At 32.8% G+C, this 27,851-nt stretch overlaps 1 protein-coding gene across 4 annotated transcripts in view; it reads left to right on the forward strand.

The window, feature by feature from the left end:
• ClC-c (chloride channel protein 3) overlaps positions 1-24,825 on the forward strand; it is a 232,470-nt gene extending 207,645 nt beyond the window's left edge. For all 4 annotated transcript variants that reach the window (XM_035355011.2, XM_035355013.2, XM_035355012.2 and 1 more), the window contains 4 exons: positions 7,399-7,506; positions 9,081-9,199; positions 14,858-14,952; positions 19,048-24,825. In XM_035355011.2, the coding sequence (XP_035210902.1) occupies positions 7,399-7,506; positions 9,081-9,199; positions 14,858-14,952; positions 19,048-19,138 (413 nt within the window). In that variant the 3' untranslated portion in view covers positions 19,139-24,825. The remainder of the gene's footprint in view (positions 1-7,398; positions 7,507-9,080; positions 9,200-14,857; positions 14,953-19,047) is intronic.
• The last annotated feature ends 3,026 nt before the right edge of the window (positions 24,826-27,851 follow it).

Here is a 27,851-nt window from a genome sequence, read left to right on the forward strand (position 1 = left end):
ATGAGAGAAGCATGACTCACATACACGTGTTTTTGATTATATAAACAAACGGGGAACTAAATGTTTCTGAATGGCGTGATTTATGACGTCTCTTTAAATCGCACTTTATTCGCATGTGGTAGTTGTTTATTGTAAGTAGAAGTTTTATATGCGCTAAAGCGTTGAGTATTTCGGTTTGCAGTTCAGTTTTTAGAAAATAATTAGATCTTGTTAGACGTGAATTCTTTCTGTTTTTACCGTTGCAATGTCGAAGCGTCGAAAATTTTTAACAGAGCATGAAATAGCAGAAATGATGCAAAATATTTCAGATATTGATTCTGATATTCTGATATTGATTCTGAAAGATTAACTGAAAGACATTTTCCAAAACTTTGTTCAGAAGAGACTGATAAGAAAATGAGACGACGATGCTTCATTTGTTCACATTCCCGGAAAAATCCTCCAAAACGGCAAATGAGTTATTACGAGTGCAAGGAATGTAATGTAGGACTGTGTGTAGATCCCTGTTTTCAAATTTTTCATACGAAAAGAGAATTTTAAGTAATATATTTACTTTTCAGATGTATAATGTTAAAAGTCATAAAATGGTGAGTAATTAAAATAAAGTGTGTAAAATATGCATTTAAACAAGAAATAAGGTAATTAAAGTATATATATATATATAAATATCTATAAAGCATAAGCCGTTTAAATACTCTATAGAGCATTATTAAACAATGCATTGATACTTCGGAAATTTCATGGATTTAGGCTTAGTAGCAAAAAAGCCCCCCGGCCCTGGAGAGACGCTCGCGTAAGACACTGCCGTCCTCCACGATAAGCGCGCGTTTTCGCTACCCGTCTTGAGGGGGTTAAAGGAAAGGAATATCTTCGATATTTATGTTGTTTGACAATCTTTTATAGATCTCCATCTTGAGCTGGCCTAAATATTCACTGTGAAATCTTAGTACCTCAAACATTTGTTCTGATCCTGAGCTTCAACTACGTCTAGGTCATGGATCTAGCTTTTCAGCATTATTGAATGGCATATTTAGAGTCAATAGAACTGGATTACTGTGATCTTGAAAAATCTTAGAATTCAAATGCTAATGATTGCTTTAAAGTCACAAAGAATTGTTTGCAAATCTTCAAATTCCAGCAATGCTTTGTCAAGAACTTCTCTTCATAGTAGTTTAAGAACATCTATCTTTCTTTCCCATCACCAGGATCTTAGCTACTCTGTAGTTCTACAGATTATAAATACTGTGGCAGTGTATATTGCTTGACTCACATCGCAGAAAATATGCAAACTCAGTTTAACTTCACCATTTCTGCAAAACTATCTGAGTATCCTTATATTGGTTAAATATACTAAGTTTTTCATCCACTTCAAAAATTCTTCTATATCAGTCTCCCAGGTCGACTGCAATAAAAATTTATGTAGCATTAACAGGGCATGTAAATGCTGTGAGATCAAGCACTTGATTAAGAGATGACAGGTGTATTCTTTTAGTCACAGCTTCATCTTCCGTAATTGCTATGCTTCCTGGCCTAATTCCTTTTTCCTTTGGTACAGGCTTCTCTTTCCAATAGCTCCAAAATGTTTGTTTTGATAGTTTCAGGTACGCAAGCATTCAAACCATTATGTTCTAAACCTGTTTGGTTTTCCACACTGGTCATGCCATTATCAACATGAAAGATATCTTAGTTTTTGTAGAATAGAATGTGACTGTCTTTTATCTTGTTCAACAGGCTTAAATTCCTTTCAAGCAGTGATTTTTAACTCTTTCTAATAAAACAAGGAGAACAAGCAGTGCCAAAGTGATGATGAAAAATTTACAAATTTCCCTGTGTCAAATCATAGAAAATGGAAATAATCTTTCTTTTTTGTTTGTGTAAATCTGTAAAAGTTTTTTTTTTTTTTTTTTTTTCTCTCTTTATATATATATATGAGGGTTGGAACTTTAATAGTGGCAACTATTTATTTACAAGGAATACAAAAGTGATTCATGTCACCATGTTTTACAGTCCTTCAATATAGTCGCTAGCATTGTGTACAACCCGTTTCCAACGATGTGGAAGTCTCAGAATACCTGTAGCAGCGCCTGTTTTGTTGATAGTTTGAATGGACCAAGAATCTCAGGAACAGTTTGGAAGCGAGTGCCACGAAGTGGTTCCTTCATCTTAGGAATTAAGTCAAGGGCTTAGATCTGGGTAGTATGGTGGATGGTAAAGCACTTCCCAGTCCCATCGCTTGAACAAATCAGTCACAGCTTGCACTGCATGCGGCCGAGCATTATCATGCAAAATGAGAGGAGCTTTCTGCAGAAAGTGTCACCGTTTTTTTCTCAAAGCTGGTCGCAGATTGTGCTCCAAAAATGAGCAGTAATGCTGTGCAGTGACGGTCTGCTGTGGGGGAACGGTATGCGTTAAGATGACACTATCACAGTTGTACATGAGAATCACCATAACTTTCACATTGCTGGGGTTCTGACGAAATTTGGAGCGTCGTGGTGACCCGTGATGACGCCATTCGTTTGATTGGGGTTTCAGTTCTGGTTGCGGGCCCAAGTCTCATCCAGCGTAATGATACGGCATAAAAAAGCATCTCCTTTGCGCTCATAGCATTCCAGGTGGGTTCGGGCAGCATCGTATCATAGCCATTTCTGCATTTCCGTCAATTGATGTGGAACCCATTGTGAAACAATTTTTCTCATGGACAGGCGGTTCTTCAGAATGTGCAGCACAGTCATATGTGCTAATCCTGTTTCTACAGCCAGCTGACGAATTTTTTGGCGGCGATCACTGTTCATTAGTGCGGCAACAGCTTGCACATCTGCATCATTGACACTCGGACGCCCTGGCCGCAGCATGTCTGCCACGTTTTGGCGTCCTTCATTGAATGCTTTCATCCATCTTGCTACGGTTCTATAAGGCAATGTAGATTCCCTGCAAGCCTCTTGAAGCCCTTGACGACACTGTCGTGCTGTACGACCTCTGGCACATTCAATTTTTATCCAACATTGTTGTTCTTGTTTTGAAAACATCCTGACAACACTTACTTTAGACCGCGAGCTAATACAAGGATTCATTCTTCGCGTCACTCCCCATGCGTGTGACGTAGGCAGGACGAGTCTTTTTGCTGAGAGGTAAGGTAGGTATGTAGTTTACGTGTGGTATATGCAATATTCTTTGGTTTTGTTGTGTAGCGTTTTTTCCAGCTGTGTTGCCACTATTAAAGTGCCAACCCTCGTATTTGATGTGACACTTACTTTTCCACTTTGAAATCTCATCAGTATAGATTTTATACATTCTATTAGGTTCATTCCAGTTTCCAAACAATCATTCAAGCTTGGGCTTTGAGACCCTTTGCTGATATATTAAAACTGGTACGATCTTAGTTGTACCTGTTTCCTTACGAGGAAGATAATATGAAGTGGAAAAGCTCAGCTTCTGAAACTATTTCAATTATACCATCTTTCAAGCATTCTTAAAATGTCGTTTAATATCCTGAAAGATGGCCATCTTTTCCAGCTGTTGATATGTGAAATCAAGCCATTTCATGATTGTTGGAGAATTGGACTCAGAGTTGATGGCATCCTCAGTTGCTTCCGTTGCGCCTTTAATAATGTCAAATCCATCTGCAGGGTAATTCAAACTTCAAGATTCTACATTCAAAACACCCATCGTGGTGAGGGTACTACATTCTTATGTTGAGAAGAAAAAATTCATGGATTTGCATCTACCCGCTGCAGAATGTTTGGAAAATCCATGAAGAAAGTCATTCCGAAAACATGAAAACATTTTATTAAAATGCAGGAAAACACACAGGGATAGATGCAAAACTGAAAGCATTCTTTCACATTTCAAACTGAAGACTATTTCTGCTTCCCCTACATTCTAGAACCTAACATCACTCTACTCCTGCATCAGCTCAAAACATTATCGATATGCCAAGGAAAAAGACTGAACGGAAAGGATGAATTGTTAAAAGATTTTAATGTTTTTGTTATTTATGGCCAGAGAAAAACTGCATTTGAACTGGAAATTTCCCCACCAGCATTGTGCAAGTTACATAAAAAAAAGGAATTATAATTAAGGAAGGGCTAATAAAAAAATGTAAATGTCTCAAGAATATTAAAAAAAAAAAAGGACAGAACATTGACAAACATTGAAATTGCTTTTCTGGAAGGGAGTCAATCTAGAAAGCTAAAAAATATTTCTCTTTCTCGAGCTTTTTTATATCAGTTGTCTAATAGCTAACAAGTTACAGAAAATGAAATCTCACTTTGTTCAGCAGAAATTGCTTGGTGAGAATTCAGAAACAGATCATCATGCAACTGATAATGATACACTTTACTTGGACTGCTAAATGAATACAAGCCATACAAAATTTATAATACAGATTAAACTGGGCCATAATAGAGAACTTTACCAGAACACACGTTAACATTTAAAAGTGAAACAGCAGTTGGTTTAAGAAACTGTGCGAATTAATTACTGTGTTATGAATGTGCAATGTGAACCCAAAAATTAATAAGGCAGCACTGGTCACTGCAAAAAGCAGAAAACCTTGATGTTTGTAGCAGCAAGAACTCATGGATAACAAGTAGTATTTTCACTAATATTATTTTGGAATGGGGCAGCAAACTGAAAAATGAAAAAAATAGTTTTATTAATTAGGTATCTGTGCAGCACACACATATTTCTGTCTCATTAGTGCCTCTTCTTGCAAATACAACTTCTGTTATACAACTTTTAATTTTAGGGTATTAATAGAAACTTGTCATGTTCTAAAGATGTTCAGTATGTGATGAACAAAATAAAATTTTACAAAAATGCAAAAACTTTAAAGGAAATAAGGAAGTCAATATCTCTGCTAGAGGGTATGAATGTATTATAGTCAGTTCAGGGGATTAATGTATTGGCTCCTCACTCCAAAATTGATCTTTACAATTAGAACTCTGTTTCTTCAAATATCTTTAATCCACTTTTGAAATCAAAAATAATCTTTATTAAAACTTTTAGCAACCGTAAACAAGTCTTTAGAACAACAACGCTGAATAATCTTTTTGCTGCAATTCTCAAAACAACAAAAAAACAAAACAAAAAAATGATATTAATCATTATTTAAAATTTCTATACAAGTTCAAGCTACAACTTCTAAGTTATAGTATAGTATATTATTACCTTTAAAACACACTATTTACAAAAAATATTATTGATACACTTAATTGAAATAATCCTGAAATCACACAAGTGGTTTTATTGTTCGTCTTATGTGCATCTGTTTTGCAGGAAGCATTTTAATTTTAGAAGGCAAGTCTGTTCGAGGTTTGACAGGTTGTCTTATTGACATTGATTGCTTTGTAGTAACATCTGGTATTTGCAAGAAATATGCAGGCTTTAATCTATCAATAGACACTGTAACATCTTTGTGATTTTTACCGTAAAATATTTTTTTTTTCTGTCAATCGCTTGAAAAGGGTCATCGCAAGGAGGTTCTAATTGCTTTTAAACTATCTTTGCAAATAAAGACATAATGTTGTCTTTAAGTCTTTAGGGATGAATATTTAATGGATACTGGGTCCAATTTGTTCCATAGTTGTTGTTTTTTTTCCCCTTGCTTGACAAAAATATCAGGTGGTGTAGGAGTTGTGCTATCTTGGAAAAATTCTCCAGGTAATCGTATATTTTGTCCATAAACCATTTGAGCAATAGTCTTCCTGCATAGCTGTGCGTAAGCCAAGAACAGTTGGAAGTGTTTTACTCCAGGGCCAGGCTTTTGTGTACTATAAGTGCAGACTTGAGAGATCTATGGAGGCGCTCTACCTTCCCATTTGCTTGGGGATGGTAAGCCATTTTATGTTGCAGTTTTATTCCACACATTTTTGGTAGGTTATTGAACAACTCTGAACTAAACTGCGCTCCATGATCTGTGACTAGGCGACGGCATACCAAATCTTGAAATCCAGGTAGAATAAAATGCTTTGGTAACTGTGTCTGCTGAAATGTTGTTAAGTGGAATTACTTCCATCCACTTAGAGTACCCGTCAATGTAAGTGAGCTTGTAAATATTCCCATTTGGATGGAGGTAGGGGTACAATGAGATCAATATGCACATCACAAAATCTTTCTGAAGGCAGTTGAAAATCACCAAAACTTGATTTTGTGTGTCGATTAATTTTACATTTTTGGCAAGCCATGCAAGATAGAGTCCAACGCTGCACATCTTTACAGATACTTGGCCAAATAAATTTAGATGATGAGAGCTTTACAGATGCCTGTAAAGCTGCGTTATGCATTTGATGAAATATTTTCTTCCTTTCTTATTAGAGATGGGCTGCGTTATGCATTTGATGAAATATTTTCTTCCAATAACTGTTGGGGATGTATGGTCTGATATTATTCGTTGAAGTTTCACACCACAAACATTTCCAAAAAGGTAGTGGATACTGTTCAAGAAAATTGCTAATGTCTGTAAAGTTTGTGATTCTTTACCCATAATTTGTTCAATTCTAGATAAGAAATCTGCAACGATGTTGTCTCGACCTTCTATGTGCTGTATATCAGTTGAACATTGAGGGATGTATTGTAAATGTAACGTTTACAATACAGTATTCAATATTTTCTGAAATCCAGTGAAGTCTGTATTTCAGAAAATATTGATTTGTTTATTTTTGCCTTTGTGCTGCATCATTATCTTAAATTATTCTTACTTCAGAGACAAGAAAAATAACTTTGGAATTAATATGAAACATAGGTAAGAACTCTGAACCCCCCCTTTTTTTTTCCCTAAGCTATCATGTTTGCTCCACCAGTTTCTTCAGATATCATTTAAGGTGCACAAAATTTTATGGCTTTAATATAAAGGAAGTTATTCTTTCATAACTGTTCATATATCATTTTTTCTAAGGAACAGATAAGATGCATCACTTTAAGACATATATAGACTTTGAGGAACCATCAAAACTTGATGTACCAGTATAGAAAGTGAAAGAAGTCATATTTTCCTGAATTGAAGTTCTGTTTTAATATAAGAAGTAATGCAAAGCTGAGTGTTCTTCGCTTTTTAGAGAGTCTGAACTTCTGTCAAAACGCATATGATGTAGTAAAAATCATCTTCAAAAAAGGAGATCGTTTTTTAAACAGTTGAAGGGTAATAGAATCAGTAGTAACTTACTTGATGATCCAATATTTTATTATTATTAGAGAATTATTATCATTGCGCAGAATTATCATTTCATTTATTTGTGCAGAATTTTTTTCTTTTGTGTTAATATATTTTATAACTAAATTTAGTGAATTTAGTTATAAAGTATATATTCTTTAACACTATATTTGCATGCATTTTATTAAAGTAAAATTTTATCAGTTTATTGTGCCTCTAAGTCTTACTTTTTTTTTTAATTTACATAGAGACTCTCTTAAATACAACTGACCATAATGGATTTCCAGTGATAGTGTCAACAGAATCTCAGTATTTGGTTGGTTTTGTATTACGACGTGATTTAAGTTTGGCTATTGGTAAGTTATTAAAATAAAGTTTGATTTTTGTTTGTGTCTTTCTGAGTGCTTTAGTGAATATATTTCTCAAGATTTATAAGTTAAAATTTATATTTGCCACAATTATTAAGTTTAGATGTGCTTCAGCACATTTTCATGTACTTTATTCGTTTAATCTGTGTCCCAATAAATTAAAATGGATTTGTTATATCTAAGCCTTAACCCTCTCATATGGGATCTGTGAATAGTGTGTTGACTGTTTATCCTGAATATTATGTGGGGAATGGTTTTATAACATTAGTGCTTAAATATTGTAATACATTAATGCAGTAGAACTGCTATTTTTTCATAACCTTATGATTTCATTTGAATCCAATTCTGTGTTTTTGTTAAATTTGTACTCATGGTCAGAGGGTTAATGGACTTTATGTTATTCTACTGTGTAATTTTTATGTAATGCATTGTAAAAAAACTTCTACAGAAACTTTTTATCTCTTTGATTGTAACAGATAATTTTCTAATACTACTGGTGTTTTATATTAGCAAATAACAGTGTGTTATCTAATTTAAAGAAACCAAATGATTAGAAATTTTTTTCAAAGCTATAAATATATGTAAATCCACATCTGAAGAACATAAAGCTTTATATTTTGTACATTGTATATGGGCATGTCATTAATTTTATATTTTTAATGAAATTGTAGACAATATTCAGTATTTCAAAATGTTATATTAGGTATTTAATTTTTGCTTCTAGTAATTGACTAATCAATATAGTTCTATAAAATAGTCATATCAAATAAGAAGTTAAAACATTCTCATTTCCATAAACTGTTTTTTAGTTGCTTGAATCGTGCATGGCAGTAGTTTTTTTCTAATCATATTAGGATTTTCTAAGGTGAGGAGTCTTACTGATTTCACTTTACTCTCAGCACAAACCAGACCTCATTGTTGAGTATTCATTATAAAAATGCATGTGTGTTTAATTAACTTACATTTTTCTTCCTACTTAAAGTACAGCCTGGGAAGAGGAATGACTTTCCAATCAACTAATCCAGGTTGGTTATAATATTTCTTAAAGTCTTCCTTGTACCTTGCCAGAAACTCAAACCCAGGGCTTAAAATAACAGGACTAGTATATTGACCACTGCATCACAATAGCAACTGTGTTTTTAAATCCATACAGACTGTTACATTATTGCCTATAATAGAGATGTGAAGCTAATTGAACTAATATAAACATTTTTATTATTATTATCTATGTCTTTATTTTACTTTCATGCATTCATAATCTTCCTTGTTTGCACAAGTACCCAAATATGTATGGTAAGTAAAACTGGTAGGTCAAATGATCTAGGGTTAAATCCATGTAAACTGGCTAGCTACAAAGATATTTTTGTCTTTAACTCTTGTGTAATGTAAATATAAGCTAAATTCCCCTAAATTCCACGAGAAGGCATCCTTTCCCATTTAGCCATTATCTGCTTTCAGTATTCCACTAAGCAAACATATATAATCTTTGTGATATCATTTAAGCAAACTCTTACATGTAATTCATCTTAACTTCTGAAACACCTACTGAAAAATTTTTTTAGCAAGCGCCAAAAGAACTCAAGAAGGTGTTGTTGGAAATTCCAGAGTTATTTTCACGAGCCATATACCTACCCCATGGAATGGGCCTCCCCCTGTGAAACTTCGTAAAATTTTAGATTTGGTATGTATTTCATTGATCACCAATTTTTTTATTTTTACATATAACTAATTTCTTAATTTATAAATTAAAATTTATATTCATACTTCATATTTATCTAAAGTGAAATTATTTAAAACATTTTATGTGTAAAAATTCTTTTTCCCCAAATCGGTTAATATATTTTGTTTTTTATTTCATTACATTGGCAATTTAAGATGCATCTCTGTAACTTCCATTTAGGCATTCCATTCAGGCATCTAGACCTAGCACATTTTCTCGTGAACTATGTAATTTAGTAATTTATTTTATATGAAACCAATGAATGTTACTCACTATAAACTTATTTTAAAATATAAGTTAATGGTGTGTATGTATATCTTTATCTTCTATATTACTCTATTATGCTGTTTCCTTTATTTGAAAGAAACAAATTTAAATATAAAGTACTGTATCAGAAATCCATGATGCATTTAAAACATTAACTGAAAATACTTATCATCTGAAGGAATGCAAACATCAAACAGCAGGGATATTCTTGTCTCATGTTCAAAGTCATTTTGTTGATATTACTTGATTAGAAAATAGGTTTTTTGAGTTTTACTTCAACAAACAATATGGCAGGCATACATATACTGGCCAATGAATTAGAAACCCAAGATCAATATTTTATTGGACCACTTTTTGCATGGATAGCTGCTCAGATTCATTTGGGCATCGTATCTACATGCTTCTGGGGTGCATTTACGTCCAGAGAGTACCATTCATTGGCTATGCAATTGTTTATATCTTCTAAATTAGATGGAAAAGGAGAGTTCTGTCAGATGCATCTTTCCATCCTTTCCAATACATTTTCTATGGGGTTAAGACCCGGGCTGTACTGTGATCAGGCAAGCTGTTGGAAGTCAGACTGGTGTTCAGCGAACCAATTTTGAACACCTGGTCCATGAAGTATCCATTGCTATCACAGTAAAAATGCAACATTTAAGGGTGCACTTGATGTGCCAGTGTATCTGGGTATCTCATAGCTGTTGGTTTACCCTCGAGGAACACCAGAGCATCACTTCCATGCTGGCAGAACATATAATGACACTCGCATCAGACTCTTTCACAGTGCGAGTAAGGCATAATGGATTCATTGAATTTTTGCCAAATTTGATGTCTTTCATCAGTGCAAAATAAGGTGTAACATGATTCATCTGACCACGATACCCATTTCCAACCCTCAGATGTCCAGTGTCTTTCCTGAAACCATTGCAAACAAATTCGTGCATGTTGAGCAGAAATGAGTGGTTTTCTCACAGGTACCTAACTATGCATTCATATTCTCTGCACACAGTTCGAGCTGAAATCTGCTGGGAAGAGCCTTGGTTTATGATCTGTGTCAGTTGAAGCACAGTAGAGTCCCTGCTTTGCCATACAATTTGTCAGAGATGATGCCGATCACTGTCGTGGAAAACTGTGGTCGAATGGCAGTTGCATCTTCTAGAGATAAACTGTGGGTTCTGATTCCAGCTTTTGAAAACCTTTGATATGGCTGCGTTTGAGAACACAGTGAGATTTGTCATCCTCAGAATCGAGGCCCCCTGCTAAACTGGCACCAACAATAAGCCCTTTTTCAAACGGCGAAAAATCTGTCTGTTTCTCATTTTACTTCATTCTTCGAGAAAAGCACTCTTACACATTACTTATGCTTGCATTTTAAGCATGTGTAACCCACATCGTAAAAAAAAAAATCTTGCATACTTTATTTCTAGCACGCATTTAAATGAAAATCTCAACGGTTTATAATTCGTTGGCCAGTGTGTATACATTTGATTGTGGATGGTCGAACCCAGCCTGGCTGCATTGTTGGTTTACACATTTTCTTCATGTTTAATGTGAACATGAACTAATTTGCCATAGAAATTCTTCAATGAAAGCATCCATTCCCATAGGCATTTAGCACTAATGTTCTATGCCATTTTAAAATTACCTTTGATTGTGGATAGACTGTAGATTGTTAAGATTAAAAATTATATACCTGAGAAATTGCTGCTCATATTAAACAGAATGTCACCATAGCAATAGACAAATGCCATTGTTGGTACACAATTACCAGTATGATTGATCTCAGTAGTGCTGTCATGCCAGTTAGTGAAAGAGTAAACATCCATGTGTGCATGGTTATTAGAGGTGGTTCAACTGTATTTCATATCCTCACTCAAGAATTAGTGTGTATTGCAGAATAACCCATTTATTCATGTATGATTCAGCTTCATCCATAGCAGCAGTTTTTATTTCCTTTGCTACATTTGACTTTTTATTACAATTCTGTGCAATTGCAGCATGACTTAGAATTCTACAGATGAAGGGACACGACATAATGTGAGAAGATAAATCCCACTTTTATCTGCAACACAATGGTCACATATATGTCTGGTGGTACCATAGCAACAGCATAAGTGATTCCTGCAAAATGTATCACCAAAACACTTGTACATCAAACTTTATTGTTTAGTATCCACTGCATTTCAATTTCATCCACATTTAGTATACATTATTTATATTTTTAACAGCCACTATTACATCTCTGAAGGGTTGAAGTCTGTAATCAGTTTCCCTTAGAAAGCTCACTTGGGGAAACCTAGAAAGTCATTCATGGAGCTTGTTACCAATAGTGCAATGTGATGTTCACTACCCAGCAACTCGTAGATTGCTTCGATGTTTTATGGCTTATGTATTAACGTATTAGCTTATTTGAATATAGCAAAGCCGTGGTGGTTATCTGCCTAAGAGGAGAGATACTTTCATTCAGGACTTTCTAAGGAAAACTGTCTTATATTCATGAAACCCAACCATGTAGCCATCCTGTTCGCCTGGGATTGAACCCAAACCAGATTGAACCAAGTGATTAAAGACTGCTGAATATTTACATAGAGTGCACATATTTATGAGATCTATTTTCTGTTAATCATGTTAGATTTATGATCACACAGTAACTACTACACCTCAAACTACCTTTAACAGATTGAGCTTCAGCTACGTGCCATAACTATGTGCACTGACACACTTCTGCTGTTACACCCCAGCAAATAGAGAAAGAGAGACATTTTGTGTCTCTTCTTCTATTTGCTGGGTTGTATAGCAGCAGTTATTGTTGCCCATGATACTAATTAATATCTCTAAGCTTTGCTACTTGAACCAAGCTGTAACTATAATCATTTTACCGTTATATTGTAAATTACATGCCTAATAAGTATAGTTTTAATAACTTGTCCCCCGTCATATTTGATATCATCATTCGTGTACAGTAGCTGTTTTTTCTTTTAAAGTCTATTAATTTTCATACTATGAATATGACTTTAAAAGGTATTTATTAACTGTTGTAAATTAATCTTGAATGAAAAATATCTTCATTTCTGTGTGAACAGTAGTTTTATCCATTTCAGGCATGTTATAATGACAATGGTCATTAAATAACGCTTAGACTACATTAATTTTTCAGAATCCTTAACAATGCATTTACTTTGGTGAAGTATTGATCCTTAAGCACATGAGAACAATAATTTAGCATTTTAAACAGTTTCAATATTTTTTTAACTTAACTTGGGCTTGAAATTATAGTGCAATGCTTTTGATGGCATTCTGCCATCAAGAATCAGTTAATATCCATACTTTCAAAACAGAGGACTTCTTGCTAATAAACCACAGAGTTTGACCATTGTAACATTTTTATGCTGCCAAAATATGAGCAAAATTTTTTGGGTTGCCATAGGTGTTGTGATGATCCCATATTCCTCAAAATATGTGTGTTACAATTTAGTCATGTAGCAGAACTTGCTAAATGGCCTGCTGTGTTTACATATTTAGAGATATCCAGGAATATATGAGAATATGTGTTGCATTTAAGTTTATAAAAATTTTGTCACACTTGTAACCCATAAAAAATACAATAATTTCCAGAAGAAATGCCATGGTGCTGACATGCTTAAAGCTTAAACTTTCAGCAGCTGTAGCATCGCCTGCAAACGCTTATGAAATAATATTCCATAAGATGTCATTGTAAATATCTTGATGACCTTGATGCTTTAGAATACCACACGTTTGCTGTATGCAAACTTTGCTGTGTTTATATTCTTTCCTTTGAACTCACCTACATGCCTTATTCACCTTAAGCACAATCTTGAAACAATTATATTCTTTCCATATTCAAATCACCATTCACATCATTTTGTATAATCTCTGTTCTTTGATGAACCATCTAATCATGAAGTACCTAAACTGATAAACATCTGGTATTCAGCATCTTTCCTTCTCTTTTCGATTGTAAATCTACTGTGGTTCTTCCAACATGAACACAACTCTACCTGCATTACAATGATGAACTCTGATGTATATTTCCCCTTCAGTACGAGTTGAGTCTTCTTGACATTCTACAGATCCCATCAACTTTGCTACAAGTACTTGTTGGATAATTTTTAAGTGAGAAGGAAGTAGAAAAATTTTGAGAATGATACTTAAATAGCCTAGAAGTTACAGTGCTAGTTTTAAGCTTAGTGCAATTTCCCATGCTGTAGAAATGGGAAATAGAGTAACAGCTCGAGAATTTGAGTGGACGAGCGATGTATTCTACATTACAGAGCTGAAAAAGAAGAACTAGAAAATATCCATAACAGAAACAAGATAAAATAAGTGGTATAATAGTACTATAAGATAGCCAAATGTAAAAGCAACAAATTAAGATACATGACTTAAATATAGGGCCTTGCTGGTGTAAGCAGATTTATGGACAGAAAAAGATGTCTTTGTGTATCTAAACTGCACCTCAGGCAACATTTCCCAATCGACAGGAAGGATAAAAAAAAATCGTTTCTAAAATATGTGATAGGTATTATTGGCAGGAGAGAAAAAAATCTATTACAGATAGTAAATAGGGATGATACACCATTAGCTTTTGACTCTCCTCCAAATGAAAAAGAAGATGAATATGATGATCTGGCAGACTTGGGACTATTTAAATCCAAACTTAAATCAGTATTTGCTAAGTTTTTTAATTCTGATGGTGAAGAATCCAATTTTGGTGGCATTGTATGATATACAGTTTACTGTTATTTTGTAATATCTCATTTCTTCTGTCTAAAATATGTCTCAATGTAGCAATATTTGTTATTATGTAGTATGAATGTTACATATATGAACTTCTTTAGCTGGTAAATTTAAGTATATTCATAAATGTAAGTATATTTTCAACATTTTTCTTCTGCAGTTTATTTTTGAGTTATGATTTCATTTCATCCATTTTCCTTAATTGATAGGGCTTATATCATGACATAAGTCAAGATTTTTTTACTGTGTTGTTCACAGTGATGTCATATGCAAATTAGCATAATGCAACATTCTTGTACAATTTTAGTTTCCCCCACCTCTCCCTGCTTTTCTCAAGTACAGCTTTTACACTGATATTGCCTTTCTTCCAGAAATAGCAGTATTTAAAATATTTTTGTAGATGGCAAAAATTAAAACTTATTATGAATGAAAATAATTTTAGGTAATTATTGAAGCAAATGCATGATAGCTCAGAAAACTTAGAAAAGAAAATATTGCATATAAAGGAAATATTCATTTGTCCATTTTTATATTGTGTAGACTTTAGTCGCAATTTGAATTTATACATCTTGATTTTTTTTTCACTAAAAATAGGCTCCTATCACTATTACTGATCAGACACCAATGGAAACAGTCATTGACATGTTCCGTAAACTTGGCTTACGGCAAACACTCGTTATACATAATGGGTAAGCAAATATAAATATAATATCTATTAATATATTTAAAAAATATAATGGGTAAGCAAAGTTGCATTGAATTCTATATTTATTCTAAGTTAGAGATCATGTACATATTTTAGACCAGTTTTTTTTTTAGTGAAATGTTGTGATTCTGTGTAAAAACTGCAGCATCATAAAGGGTTGAAAACTCTCTAAGAAAGATGAATGAACATTTTGAGACTCTAAAAGTTAGCATATGATGTTTTATTTAGGTTTCAAATATGAATGTTGTTAAAAAATGTTAAATAATAGCATTCTCAATTACAGGGCTGAACATAATTAACAATCAATAACACATTGGCTGTATATTAATATATATAATATTTAGTCTATGAATCCATATTAATATTGTGTATATTCGGTCTTATTTGATTCAGAATAGTTTTGGGATTCTAGAAATAAAACTGTATGATAGGACCATCCCATTCTTTACTACATTGTAAACAAAAGTAATTATAATGATGATGATAATGATTCTTCATATATTAGGATAAAGTTTAAAACTTCTAATTCATACTTCTTTGTGTTTGCAATAGGAGAAAAATAATAGGAAACATATAGTATAATATAATTTTGATATTTTTATAAACTGAGGGGAGATAGCCTTCAAGCATCAAATTCAAACTATATAAATTCCAGAATGTCAAAATAGCTAAAGAAATTATTGCTGTTAATATGGTAAAAGTTACTGATAATTAGGCATACAATTTAGAAATCTAGCACAAGTATAATAGAAATTTTCTGTTATGATTTAATTTAGATTGATTTTACTTCCAAATTGTATTGATTTCTTCAGTACTAATACATTTAAAATATATAATTTCAGACTGTGTATCATAAATGCATAATTACTTAAATGCAGTTACTTATAGAAGAACCCATCAGAAGTTTTATCATTTAGCAAACCTACATGACTACTTAAGGGCTTCCAAGATATGGCAGAGCTCCTTTCATTTTTAAAGAAAGGAAAAATAGATTAATTTTTCCATCTTTATAATTGTAGAAATTTTTAAAAAGCATTATTTGAATATTATAGTTAATTTTTTAATATATTATTTAAATATTATAAATAAATGCAGAATATCCTGTCAAGACTGCATAAATTGTGTAAGATGAGATTCCTTACTTGGAGTACTAAAATAACCCAAAGTATGGCTTTTGATAAAATGTGAAAGAAAAAATATGATGTCTCCAATTATGGAAAATAACCTTTATTGGAAACATAAACTTGAGTTAAATAAATCCTCATTTTACCTTCATTATTCTTACAAAAGAAGAAACTTTGCTTAACAAGTGATTGATGTTAAATGCATATTTTTTATGCTAAAATAGATGTGTTTTCCCTGGAAAATTTACTTTATACTTTTCTGTCCCTTCCTCCCCCCTCTCCCGGGAAAAATCTGCTTGTTAAGCCGGCAGTTGTGTAGTTGGTATATTTCCTATATATGTAGTTGGTGTATTTATTTTTTAATAAATTTTTTCTGAAAATACGAGATATGGTCAGTCTTTTCTAATTATCTGCAACCCTCTGAAAGTCACCAGCTGATTGGTGATGTTTGGTTGAAAACATTTGTTTGGCTAGCTCAGAAGTGCCATTTTATTCATGAGTAATAATAAAAAAAAAAAGTGTTTCATAAGATTCAAAGCATTTTTAAGCATTTTATAAGAAAAATGAAGCGTTTATTTTTTTTATAAAAATTTTATCAGAAAAGTAAATCCACTTGTACTCAAGCATGCGTGTCATACTCGCATTCATTGGTTAGCTACTGACCTACATTTACTCAGAAATATGCCAAAAAGCTGCCACTTCTACTGAATGTTGAAACCAGGGGTGCAGATAATCAGAATATTAGAATAGTTAATTAGACATGTTGCTACAAATTCCTCTTTCACTTGGAATTTGAGACATTTCTTTTCTTCATTCTGATATGTGTTTACATAACCATTTCTTCTGCTTAATTCAGTTTCTGACATAGCCTGTAAATGAGTTGCTGAACGAGAGTGAGTCTCTTAAGAATATTTTTTGAAATCCTGCTTTTGAAAATAGATATCAGTGTCTAGAGCTTAATTCATATTTATCTAATGTGTCTTTAGAAAGAATAAAAAGGAATTTGTGTTAATATTCCAAATGTAAAGGGGAGAAAGAACTGAAAAAGTAAGAAGCTGCATATTTTAAGTAATTCTGTTGAGAAAATGGCCCACCAGTGGCCGAGCGGTAAAGTCGCTGAACGCTGGTAGTTCGGTCCGAGGTTCGAATCCCACGAACGGGCTGGTTACAAGGGCCTTTTTGTGGTTTCCCCGTGTGTAACGTGTGTATGAGTCAGTTTGCCTTAGAAAGTCCTCCACAAAGTCATCCCTCCCCTTACGCAGATAGCCATCGAGGCTTTGCCATAATCACACACACACACTTTTGAGAAAATGGTAATTACACAATAAGAAAATTGCACACAATAAGAAAATAATGAAGTTAATTTGCTGGGCACTATGTCTATACCTTTGATTAGTGAATTTGAGAATTTTATAAATACTGAAAACTGCGTTAAAAAACTGGAGATCTTTTAAAAATTCTTGATTCTACTGGGATCATCTTTAAAGTAAGGTCCCCCCCCCTCCGATTGCCAAAATATGGCTCTGTAAAAGACCAAGTCGTGAAGGCACAAGCCAGAGTGTTTGTGGGTGTGGCTGTCCTATGTGACAGTTGTTATTTCCTGGTCACTTATATTAAAATCATTGTAGCACACAAAGATTTTGTCTCTTATCTCTTCTCCCACCGACTGCAAGTTTTGGTCTGTGATAAAGTTTTTTAACATGCAGAAGGTAGAGCCGATCAAAATCCATTGATAGCTGTGTTGTTAGACAGTTGTGTTTATTGTATAGACTGGATGGGATGAGCAAGCAGATGATTCATCATTGCTGTTGGGATTTCAACAGTGTCCATATTGTGCTTTCTTCTGGGGTGATCTCCGAGACCCATGCTTTCACAAGTTCCTGGTTCCCAATTCAACCCGAAGGGTTAAGAGAGAGAGTTCTTTTAAAAAGTCTGCATTGTGGGATCAAGGCTGCTACTCTATACAAGCTGAGTTTGTTTTATTTTCTCTTAAGGGGGAATTGCTTGACAATGTGCGGCCCTCGCATCTTATACAGAGGTGTTCACAGGTTGTCATCCTAGTGGCATTTAGTTTGCAGGAAGGGATGTAAAACTGGATCGATCCTGAAGGTAGGCAAAGTATCCATGACAAACAGCGCTGCAATTGCCATCCCTCATCAATGACTGCCTTTTAGAGCAATGAATTCTGCGGAATCATTGCTTTACTATTACATAACTTGGTAGCCATTTCCCGTGGATATCGCGATTTGTGGTGCATAAAATCGTTGCGAAACACATATTCTAGAAATTGTATGCCAGGTGGATTCCAAAGAGGGTTCTGGGTTTAAATTTAACTGCAAAATGATGGCTTAAGACATGTGCAATGATTTAAATGCAGATTTTGAATATAGTTTTTGATAATGGCAAGAAAATTTATCATATTTTACTGTATTTGCTTGAAGTTCAAAACCTAATATTTTATTAATGCAGCATACAGATGTTTGTCACTGGAATTTCATCCAGGATCTGCTTCTGTGAAAAATGTCTTCCCTAAACAGAGTTTTCTCTGATTTTCATCTTGCAAAAATGTCATTAAAAAGTTTCTAATAGGCAGTTTCACTTGGGACAAATATTATTTAGTTTTTTTGTGCACAGAATTCTCTTTAGAGGCTTTTGGAAAACATTGATTAATACTGAAATTGTTATGGAATCAGATGTGTGCTGTTAGTAGATTACAAATCAATATGACAAAGCAAGTATGAGTTTGAATAATGCATTTAGTGTATAAGCAGGAATCTTTGACTGTGTTTTTAATTTCAGCTTTGTATTGAGATCGTTACTTATTTATCTTAAAATTTTTTAAAACTAATATAAGTGTGTATTTTTATTAAATGTGTGTAATTTTCTTCATATCAGCCTTTTATTCACTATATTTCAATTTGTGTAACGTATTAACATGTTATATTTTTTTTCAGGCGTTTGCTGGGCATCATAACTAAAAAAGATGTGCTTAGACACATTAAGCAACTGGCTAATCAAGATCCTGAATCTGTGTTGTTCAATTAAGAGCATTTCCCTTATGTGCTGCATTTTATTGTACAAATCCATATTTTTCATTTTATCTATCAGCTCTTGAAAATTTTTGATAATGGTACTGTTATTGTATGACAGGCAATTCTGACTGTTTAGTATCCCCAGGATATACTACTCTGTCATATACTGTGGCAGTTGGGTTATATTTTCTAGAATCAGCTGACCTCTGCCATGTTAATAATTAGGTCAGTGACAGTGACACATGTGCTTAAAATTTAAATCACCTAGCTATTTCCCTAGTTTGTTAAAATCATGGACTTGAGTTGAAGGTATGGAGGTCGTTTCATGTGTTCATCTGCTAGTCTGAGTTTTATTGATGAAGATAATTTTTTATGTTGCAGCAAGCATTTTGTTATTTATTATAACTTGTGTTTCTGTGATTAGTTAGTTGCCTAATGTTTCTAATATTCGCTGATGTTGATGATATTTATAGCTTCTCATTTTTATTGCTGTGTACATATGCTTGTGAGTCAACATGAAATTCAGCTGAAAACTTGTAGATCTTGTCATAAAGTCAAATTCATTGAAGTTATTCATGTATGAAATCTGCTAAATGTAAACACACACACAATATATATATATATATATACATAAAACATTATATTGATAAAATAATCTGCTTAATTTTCATTAATAAAATCGCTAGAGAAATTAAATGTGGTTCTGAAGTTGTATTTAACTGTAATCTCAAGTGCTTAAACTATAAGCTCTTAATGTAAACTGTGTTTTGGAACTGAAAAATTAGTCAAATTTTTTAATATGTCTAACGTGTTGATATTCTCTGAAGTTTGAAAGAAAATATTGATCTCCATAAATCTTTAGTTTGTATGGTTGGTAATTTCTCATTAAGACTTTTAGCATCGCATAAATCAACACTGTCCAAATGAAAACGATGTTAACCTTAAACACATCTACTGCTGTGCAATGAAATTCAGAAGGTCACCGTTGATAACCTTATCATCCAAACATAGTGCAAAAGTGACTAAAAATTATCAACCCTATCATAAACTAACTCCAGTTTTGTGCTAATTTAAATTCATTCACTATTTCGGTAAGTCTAAATAAGCATGATGATCGTATGCTTATTGTATGTGTGTAAAAGTTGTTATTTTATGATTTTTAATTTTATAGTTCCAGTTTTTTAAACTTCTTTCTTGAATGTAAATTTATGTAAAGAAAATATTTTTCTCAGTATTCATAAATTATATTTTGTACGTAAAAGATGTTAGAAAATTACTTTTCGACTCTGAAATGGATTTTAGAAAATTTTAGAAAAAGTTTTCTCCTTATTTTTTATATATTCAATATCAATCAACGTTATACTGTATTTTTTAAAGATCCTTCAAAGTATCAAAATTGTTTGGTATGTTTCATGTGTCCTATATTGAATTTCCTCTTTCTAGTATTTCACCAAGTAAATACTCTAAAATGTTCATTCCTAAACATGATCATTAGATGTTAAATGTAATTTCAAAAGCTCATTTAACCAGATAAGCTCTACACATTTACCCAGTTTTGATCTAGAACACTTAGAGATGAGTGTTGTGAAGTCATTGTATGCCATGTATTGCAATTTGCCATCATTGCCGGAGTATTTGTACCTGCAAATTTAATGGTTAGCAACAAACATAATGTGATTTGCTAATTTAAAGATGTAGATGCTTGTTAATGATTCTTTAAACTCAATCATAAAAATGTTTCTGAAATCTTGAATTTAATATTACTTTCTCATGTCCTCATAAGTCTGTTAGCTACCATTTTGAAAAGTAAGAACTATCCTAATGCATAAAATATAAATTTATTAAAATTTTTATTTTCCTCCCAGGTATTTTACAAAAATAATATTCAAAACTTGTCGCCGAATGCTGAACTAGTAACTTTCAGAATATCTCTTGAGGAATATAGATTTTCCAACGCATTTTGAAATATGATGTTTATAACTATACACACCATAAAATTTATTGCTTAGTTTATATTTTAAAATGTCAGGTTATCTTAAAAAATGCCTTGTATATTTTAAATCAGTCCTAAGGCTTTGTCAGATTTTTATTGTTTAACATTTGTAGCTTGAGTGTACTATTTTTGCACTCTTCTAACATAAAACTTTTAATATAAAAATCTAATGCATATATGTCAACTCAAACAAAAATTACATTTTGAGGATGTCTAGATACCATTAAAATTTCAGTTTAAATCTTAAAATTAATTTAATGTGTTGGCAATTGACTTCCAGTATTAAAGTGATGCACAGATTTTCTTAGTTCTTTCCTATTAAATTTAAGAGTTCTCTGTTTGCAGTTTCAAAAGCATTGTTTATGTTTTTATTACTTATTTATTCCGTAAAGGTACTGAATGTAAATTTAGTAGTTTCAAAATTTACATTGATTCATTTATATATGTAGATTTTATGTTAGTGACTATTAAAAATGTTACATTATTTAAATTGTCCAAAAATATTACATGTAACCTTTTTGCATTTATGAGGCAACTCTCAGTCAGAACTGTGTGTAATGCAACAAATCAACTGAGAATTGTGCATTTTGTGTAAAAGGTTAATATTTGTCAGATTAACTACAAGTATACTAACTGCCATACTTTAATTTGAATATTTTAGTCTTTAAGTACCATTTAGCATGTTAGGTTAAAGCGCTTATTTAAAATTCTAGTTTGAATAATACTTTTTTCTTTAATTAATAAAACAAACCATTGTGACACATAATTGGAATCTTTATGAGTTAATGCAAACCTTTTGTTCATTCCAAAGCTACGTTATTTCTTAGAAATGCTGTACTGTAAATTCCCGTGCAGTATTATGTGTGTATGTGACGATCGACCAAAGGATTAATAGATGCCTACAAACACACACACACACATATATATATATATAGGCGAGTTCTTGTGTTTGAATTTGTTTTGATTACTACGCAGGTAAAGACCACTATGTCAAATACTGAATGTTTCAAATTGCATTAATCAGCAAATTTCTTAATGTAATACAGTAGAATTCCTATAATCTGTTCTGAATGTAAACAAAAAAAAATATTAATTTTCAGAAAATTCAGTGGCAATTTTTCTTTATGCATATGGAAATCAATTTTTTAATAAAAAACACAATAACATATTTTGATTGAAAAAGCAAATTTACTATGTTATTGAAGTGAGCCGAACAAATTTTCAGTGCTCTGTTTTTATAATAAATGCAGATCATGAATCTCGGCAAATCATTTGCTTTAACCCATTAATCGCCAAAACTACAAGGAATGCTTCCTTTCTCATGAAAATAATAACAAATATTAAATTAAGCATTTGTAACATAAATTTACATTGAAAATTAAAAAAAAAAAAAAAAAATGCTCTTACCTGTGGAAAAACCGAGTGTTGCGTTCGCGCAACGTCAGCGGAATAAGACTACAGATGTTTAGTGAGTAGGATTGTACTCGTGTGATGTTTCTTGTGAGCGAAGCGTAGGATTACTTTTTAGCTGTATAACGTTTTATAAATCTTCGAATCACTTTACTTGTAATTAATTTAATATTAAAATATACATTGTATTTCTTTTACAAATACAGATTATTTCATTTGAAAGATTCAAGCATGAAAAGCTTGATTACGATCATGATGTAAAGCTTGCATCTATAAACAGTCTGGCTATGGTACTCTTTACAACAAAGTCTTTTGTTATCAACGGACTTTACGATAAAATGTCTACCATCTCCATGCAATGGTTTTTGAATGCTGAGTTTACTAGGTCTTCCTGTCGCTGATCTATTTCTGGCTAGTTCTACACTCTCAATAGGAGTTTGCAAAAGAAATAATGCATTCTCGCGTCTGAAATCTAAAAGAGACTTTATATTTCCGGTAGTAAAATGTGGTGATATTTAGTATGTTTAGATAGACATAACTAACAGTTCCTTTTTTTATCCACTTCAAGATTTCAGTCTTCTGCTTTTTAAGCTTTTTAGTATGACTATAACTGTTTTTAGAAGGCTGAAACTTATTTCTTTCCCCAACTTTTCCAATTTCAACTTCCCCAGCAGTATCATTTGGCAAAATATCATTATCATTATTTAAAACATTGCCATTCCTTTCTTCTTCATCACTAGCCTCTGCAATTTCTGGGGAACAACAACAATATCAGTTTCATTCTGGTCATTATTAACATTATCATAATCAGTTTCTTCATCAAAAAATCTTTGAAGGGCTTCTTCTAATGTAAGATACATCGTTCTAGGCACTTTTAAACAACCAGAACATCAAAAGGAATGAGTCAAAAAGGAGATTGACTACCCAATCCCTGCTGACGTTGCGTCAACGCAACACCTGTTTTCCCTTCTATCCCAACACAAATTTAAACATCTGATTGATGTAATGTTCTGATAAACGGTGACCTTGACTAAAAATAGATCACTCATAAAGACGCCGATTCTTTCGTTAAATATTTTCAGCAAAAATATTTGGTCGAAAATTTTGTTTACATTTTGCTTAAAGTATGAGATTAATTATTATAAACAAAATGATTGTTGAAGGCAAATATTTTTTACACAAATAATCTTCATAATATTCCCTACGCAAAATCATCTGCTGGTATAAAATATCTTAGGTAGTTATATTTATATACGCATTTATTTTGACCGTTGCGTCAACGCAACACCAGTGGTTAATGGGTTGAGTAAACCTTTCCTTTTAGGTATGTATTTTGCCACCTTTTAATATTGATTTTGAATTCATGTGGTTAATTTTAAAATTACATAGTATTTGTCAAGAATTAATTGGTCCTAACCTTTTTAGATATTTTGTTCAAACATAAATGCACTTCATTACTGATTTTGTTACATTCTTCATAGTTCAAGCATCAATAGCAAATATGAATAGGTTCCTGAAAATAGCCATTATAAAGATATTTCCGATGTTAAAAACGGAGAACTCAATGAGGAAAGAAGGGCTGAAAAAAGAGAAATTTCTTTTTAATAAATCAAGAATTTCAATTCTGGCACTTTTTGCACCATTATTAATCCAGATGTTCATTTATGGTACATAATGGTGGGCTTCACTTAAGAATTAAATCTTGGGAAATCATTGTTTTTGAATGTTTTATAGACAGTATATTTATTTTCTTTTCTGTCATTTAATCACATAAAAGTTACTTTGAAAGTTATTTTCTGACAGGTGCATTTTTTAATGCACAAAACACTTTTTGTATTTTTATTTCCTCAAAACATTTTCATATTTTAACTATTCACTACATTTCCCCTTTATATTAGCATTACTTTCTTTGTATGTAATTGTATTTGAAATAGTTTTATATTTTGTAAAGTTAAGCTGAAAATTCTTAAGATAGGTGTATGTTTTAATTAGTTCGTTATTAGAAGGCATGACCATTTATTCTTAAAACTCACTAATGTGCAAAATCCCTTATCTCAAGACATGCAGATTATAGGAATTCTACTGTAATATGAAGTCCAATCATTTTAAACTTGTGCCAGGAAGATGTGTTAATGATCATCAGTTCCAAATGGATAAAAATAATTAAAATGATTTTACTCAGTTTTGAAAAAAAAAAACAAAAGAAAAATATTCATGAGCTTAACTATATTTATTTTTCAGAAGTTTTATTGTCCTACAATAAAGATTTTGAATTAATAAAGAGAAAATTAAATGTCTCATTTCTTATTTAAAAATTCAGCTTATGGTAAAATTAAAGAGAAATATAAACATGTCCTGTTCAAGTGAGAAAATTTTTCTCCATTTTTTCTCAGCAGGTGTCAAGAGTAGGATTTTGATAAGTGTAACACAGTATCAACTTGCAGATTTTTAAGATGCGTCTTAGCTATTGCATGTCCATTCATATGTGGTGATAGTGATAGAAAATAATTGCACTATGCTTTCTAGAGGAACTATGTACCAACTTTCATAATTTTTGTGAAAACTTCTGTGGTTTTTCGATGTTAAGTGCAAATGCTTTTTTGTTTTCAAAATATAATATCATTTTGGTGAAGATGCCAAAAATTATTTCAGTTTGTCAAATTGTTGCCAAATCAATTTTTGGCACACGTTTTGTTAGCCTTTGGGATTACTGCAAGGCTATCCTAAAATTAAAAGTTTCAGAGACCTAGGAAAGGCCATCAGGAAAGAGGGGGCAAATAAGTAACTAATAATTCAATTGAAATTAATGCTATGTCCTGCTGATATAATTCTCTGAAGAATGTGGCAGGAGAAAAATTTCTCCTGAATGTGATCTCATAACAACGTAAAAAGGAAATTAAATCTCTGTACAAGTGTCAGTTTTCATCCCATGTATTTGGTTCAAAAAGTTCTGCAGTAGCTCTACAGTAGGAAGTTACTAGCATCTGAATTACATGGCCAGAGTGTTCACTTTTAATATTTTTGAGCAAAAAATTTACCAGCTGTCGTAAATTAATTGCACTTCATGGAGGACAGAACTTTGACGTATGGGTGGGGTCTTCCTTCAACTCTTCCTTTAAAAGGTCTCACCTTCCTTTGAAGAGTTCATTCCTCAAGGAAAGACAGGCATACATTCAGAAATTAGAATCGATTTTTAAAGCATAGTTATTATTAAACTTTTTCTGCTAAAGTCATGATTCTCTTACATAAAGAAAGTGCCAGAGCCCTTTTATTTAGGAGCCTGGTACGCTCTGGGTAGAATAACAATTTATCACAGAAATTGGGAACTACTGTAGCTGGGCTGCACCGCAGTTTCACTCTGTATTTAGTGCAAGTAAAAATTACGTGATAGTAATATCATAAAACAAATACAGAAGCAATTTATGTGTGAAATAATACTTTACTTTCTAGTGGGAAATTTCTTTTTATGTAATTAATTACCCACAATTTCAAAATATTGTTTGCCAGATAAACATAATAAGAAAAGAGAAAGGAGGTTAGCATTTTACTGTTTGATCTAAAAAATAAATGAAACCCTGAAACACGTTTGTTTGGAGTGAAATGTTGCTCATACCGGCTTTCTTTTGTTAGCAGTGGTGAAAGGTGAAAGAATTAGATTTCGAAGAACTAAAGTTCAGTTAACATAGCAAACTGCACTTCTCCTTAATTTGACCCAGCATTTTATTTTTTGCATGCTATTATTATTACAGCTATCGTATCAAAATTAAGTTTAAATTTTTGATTATGTTGTAAAGAACTTCTAATTCTGGAAATGTAGCAGGATCTGCAAAGCAAAAAGCATGTTTCTATGTCAGTCAAGAAAAAAGTGGATAAAGGCATTTCTGTCTCAGAATTATACAAGAATGATGGCATTGGAAAGACTACAGTTTAGGAGGTATACAAGGTAGAATTCAAAAGTTCCCAGACTGAGTCTACAGCATAAAAAATATTATCAATTAAATTGCAGAAACACATCCTCCTTCAAAATAAAACCCTTGTGCAACAACACACTTTTGCGAAAGCCTGTAAAGTTCATCGAAGCATGTCTGGAATCCATTTTTTGGCCATGTCCTTTAATTCTGTTTGCGATGCATAATTAACTTTAGCTGAAGATTGAAATCAATGACCCTGTAAGCATCTTGCCAGTTCAGGAAATAGGAAGAAATCGCAGTGTGCAAAATCAGGGGAGTAAGGAAGGTGGGGCAAAAAGTAGTTTTCGCTTTCGCAAGAAAGTCATTGACAAGTAGGGATTGGTGAGCAGGAGTGTTTTCATGCAACAGCACCCATGACTGCTCAGCCCACATTTTTGGTATCTTCCGGATTGACTCACGCAAACGATGCAGGATTTCAGCATCGATTTCTTTGTTCACAGTGCGTCCTTCAAGGGTAAATTCCAGATGCACAGTGGCCTGGTATTGAAGAATACCTCTAGCATGACTTTTCCTTTAGAGCGATCTTGGCGGAACTTTTGCATCCGTATAGATTGTGGTGATTTCCAGATTCCCAATATATTCTCTTGGTTTGCATGTCGTACAAAAAACACAATTTCTTATCTCTAATAACAATTCTCCCAGGTAGGGAAGGATCTTTGTCAACAGCCAAGATTAAGTCTCCTGTGTTTTCCAATCAAATTCCCTTTGATCTACGTTTAACATGCTGGGAACGATGTATTGACAAACCTTATGCATGTTAAGATCCTTAGTCAGTATCTGCTGGAATGTGGCCTCTGATTTCCCATCTGATTCTGCTATTTGGCAAATTGTTTGCTGCCTGTTCGCACATACCGCCACAGACAACTTTTTGATGTATTCATTGGTGCGCAAAGTCACGGGACGGCCACAGTGTTCGTCATCTTCAGCAATTTCCCTGCCATCTCTGAAATCATGATGCCACTCAAAAGCTTGCATTCTCTATAACGTTTTACTTCCGTACACATGCTTCAACATTTCAAAAGTCTCTGTAGCACTCTCCCAAGCGAACACAAAATTTGATATTGAATCTCTGCTCAACTAATGACATTTCTTTCTTTTGCCGGTTACTAAATGCACCTGTTTACAAAAAAAAATCGCCGCAAGCTTTCGACTACGTGATTTGGGACAAACCACTTATAGAAAAGGGGGAGAATGGGATTCTTGTAGTCACACAACTGCAAAAACTTTTTACGTTATAGACTCAGTCTGGGAACTTTTGGATCCTACAACTTATATGTATATAAATAGGAAAAGGAAATTTTTGTGGATTCTAACACCTCTGTTTGCAATGAATAACAGGAAACACTGTTCAT

Source organism: Stegodyphus dumicola, chromosome X1 (assembly GCF_044657685.1).
Source record: "Stegodyphus dumicola isolate Sdum_Otavi_A_Nest chromosome X1, ASM4465768v1".
NCBI lineage: Eukaryota > Metazoa > Arthropoda > Arachnida > Araneae > Eresidae > Stegodyphus > Stegodyphus dumicola.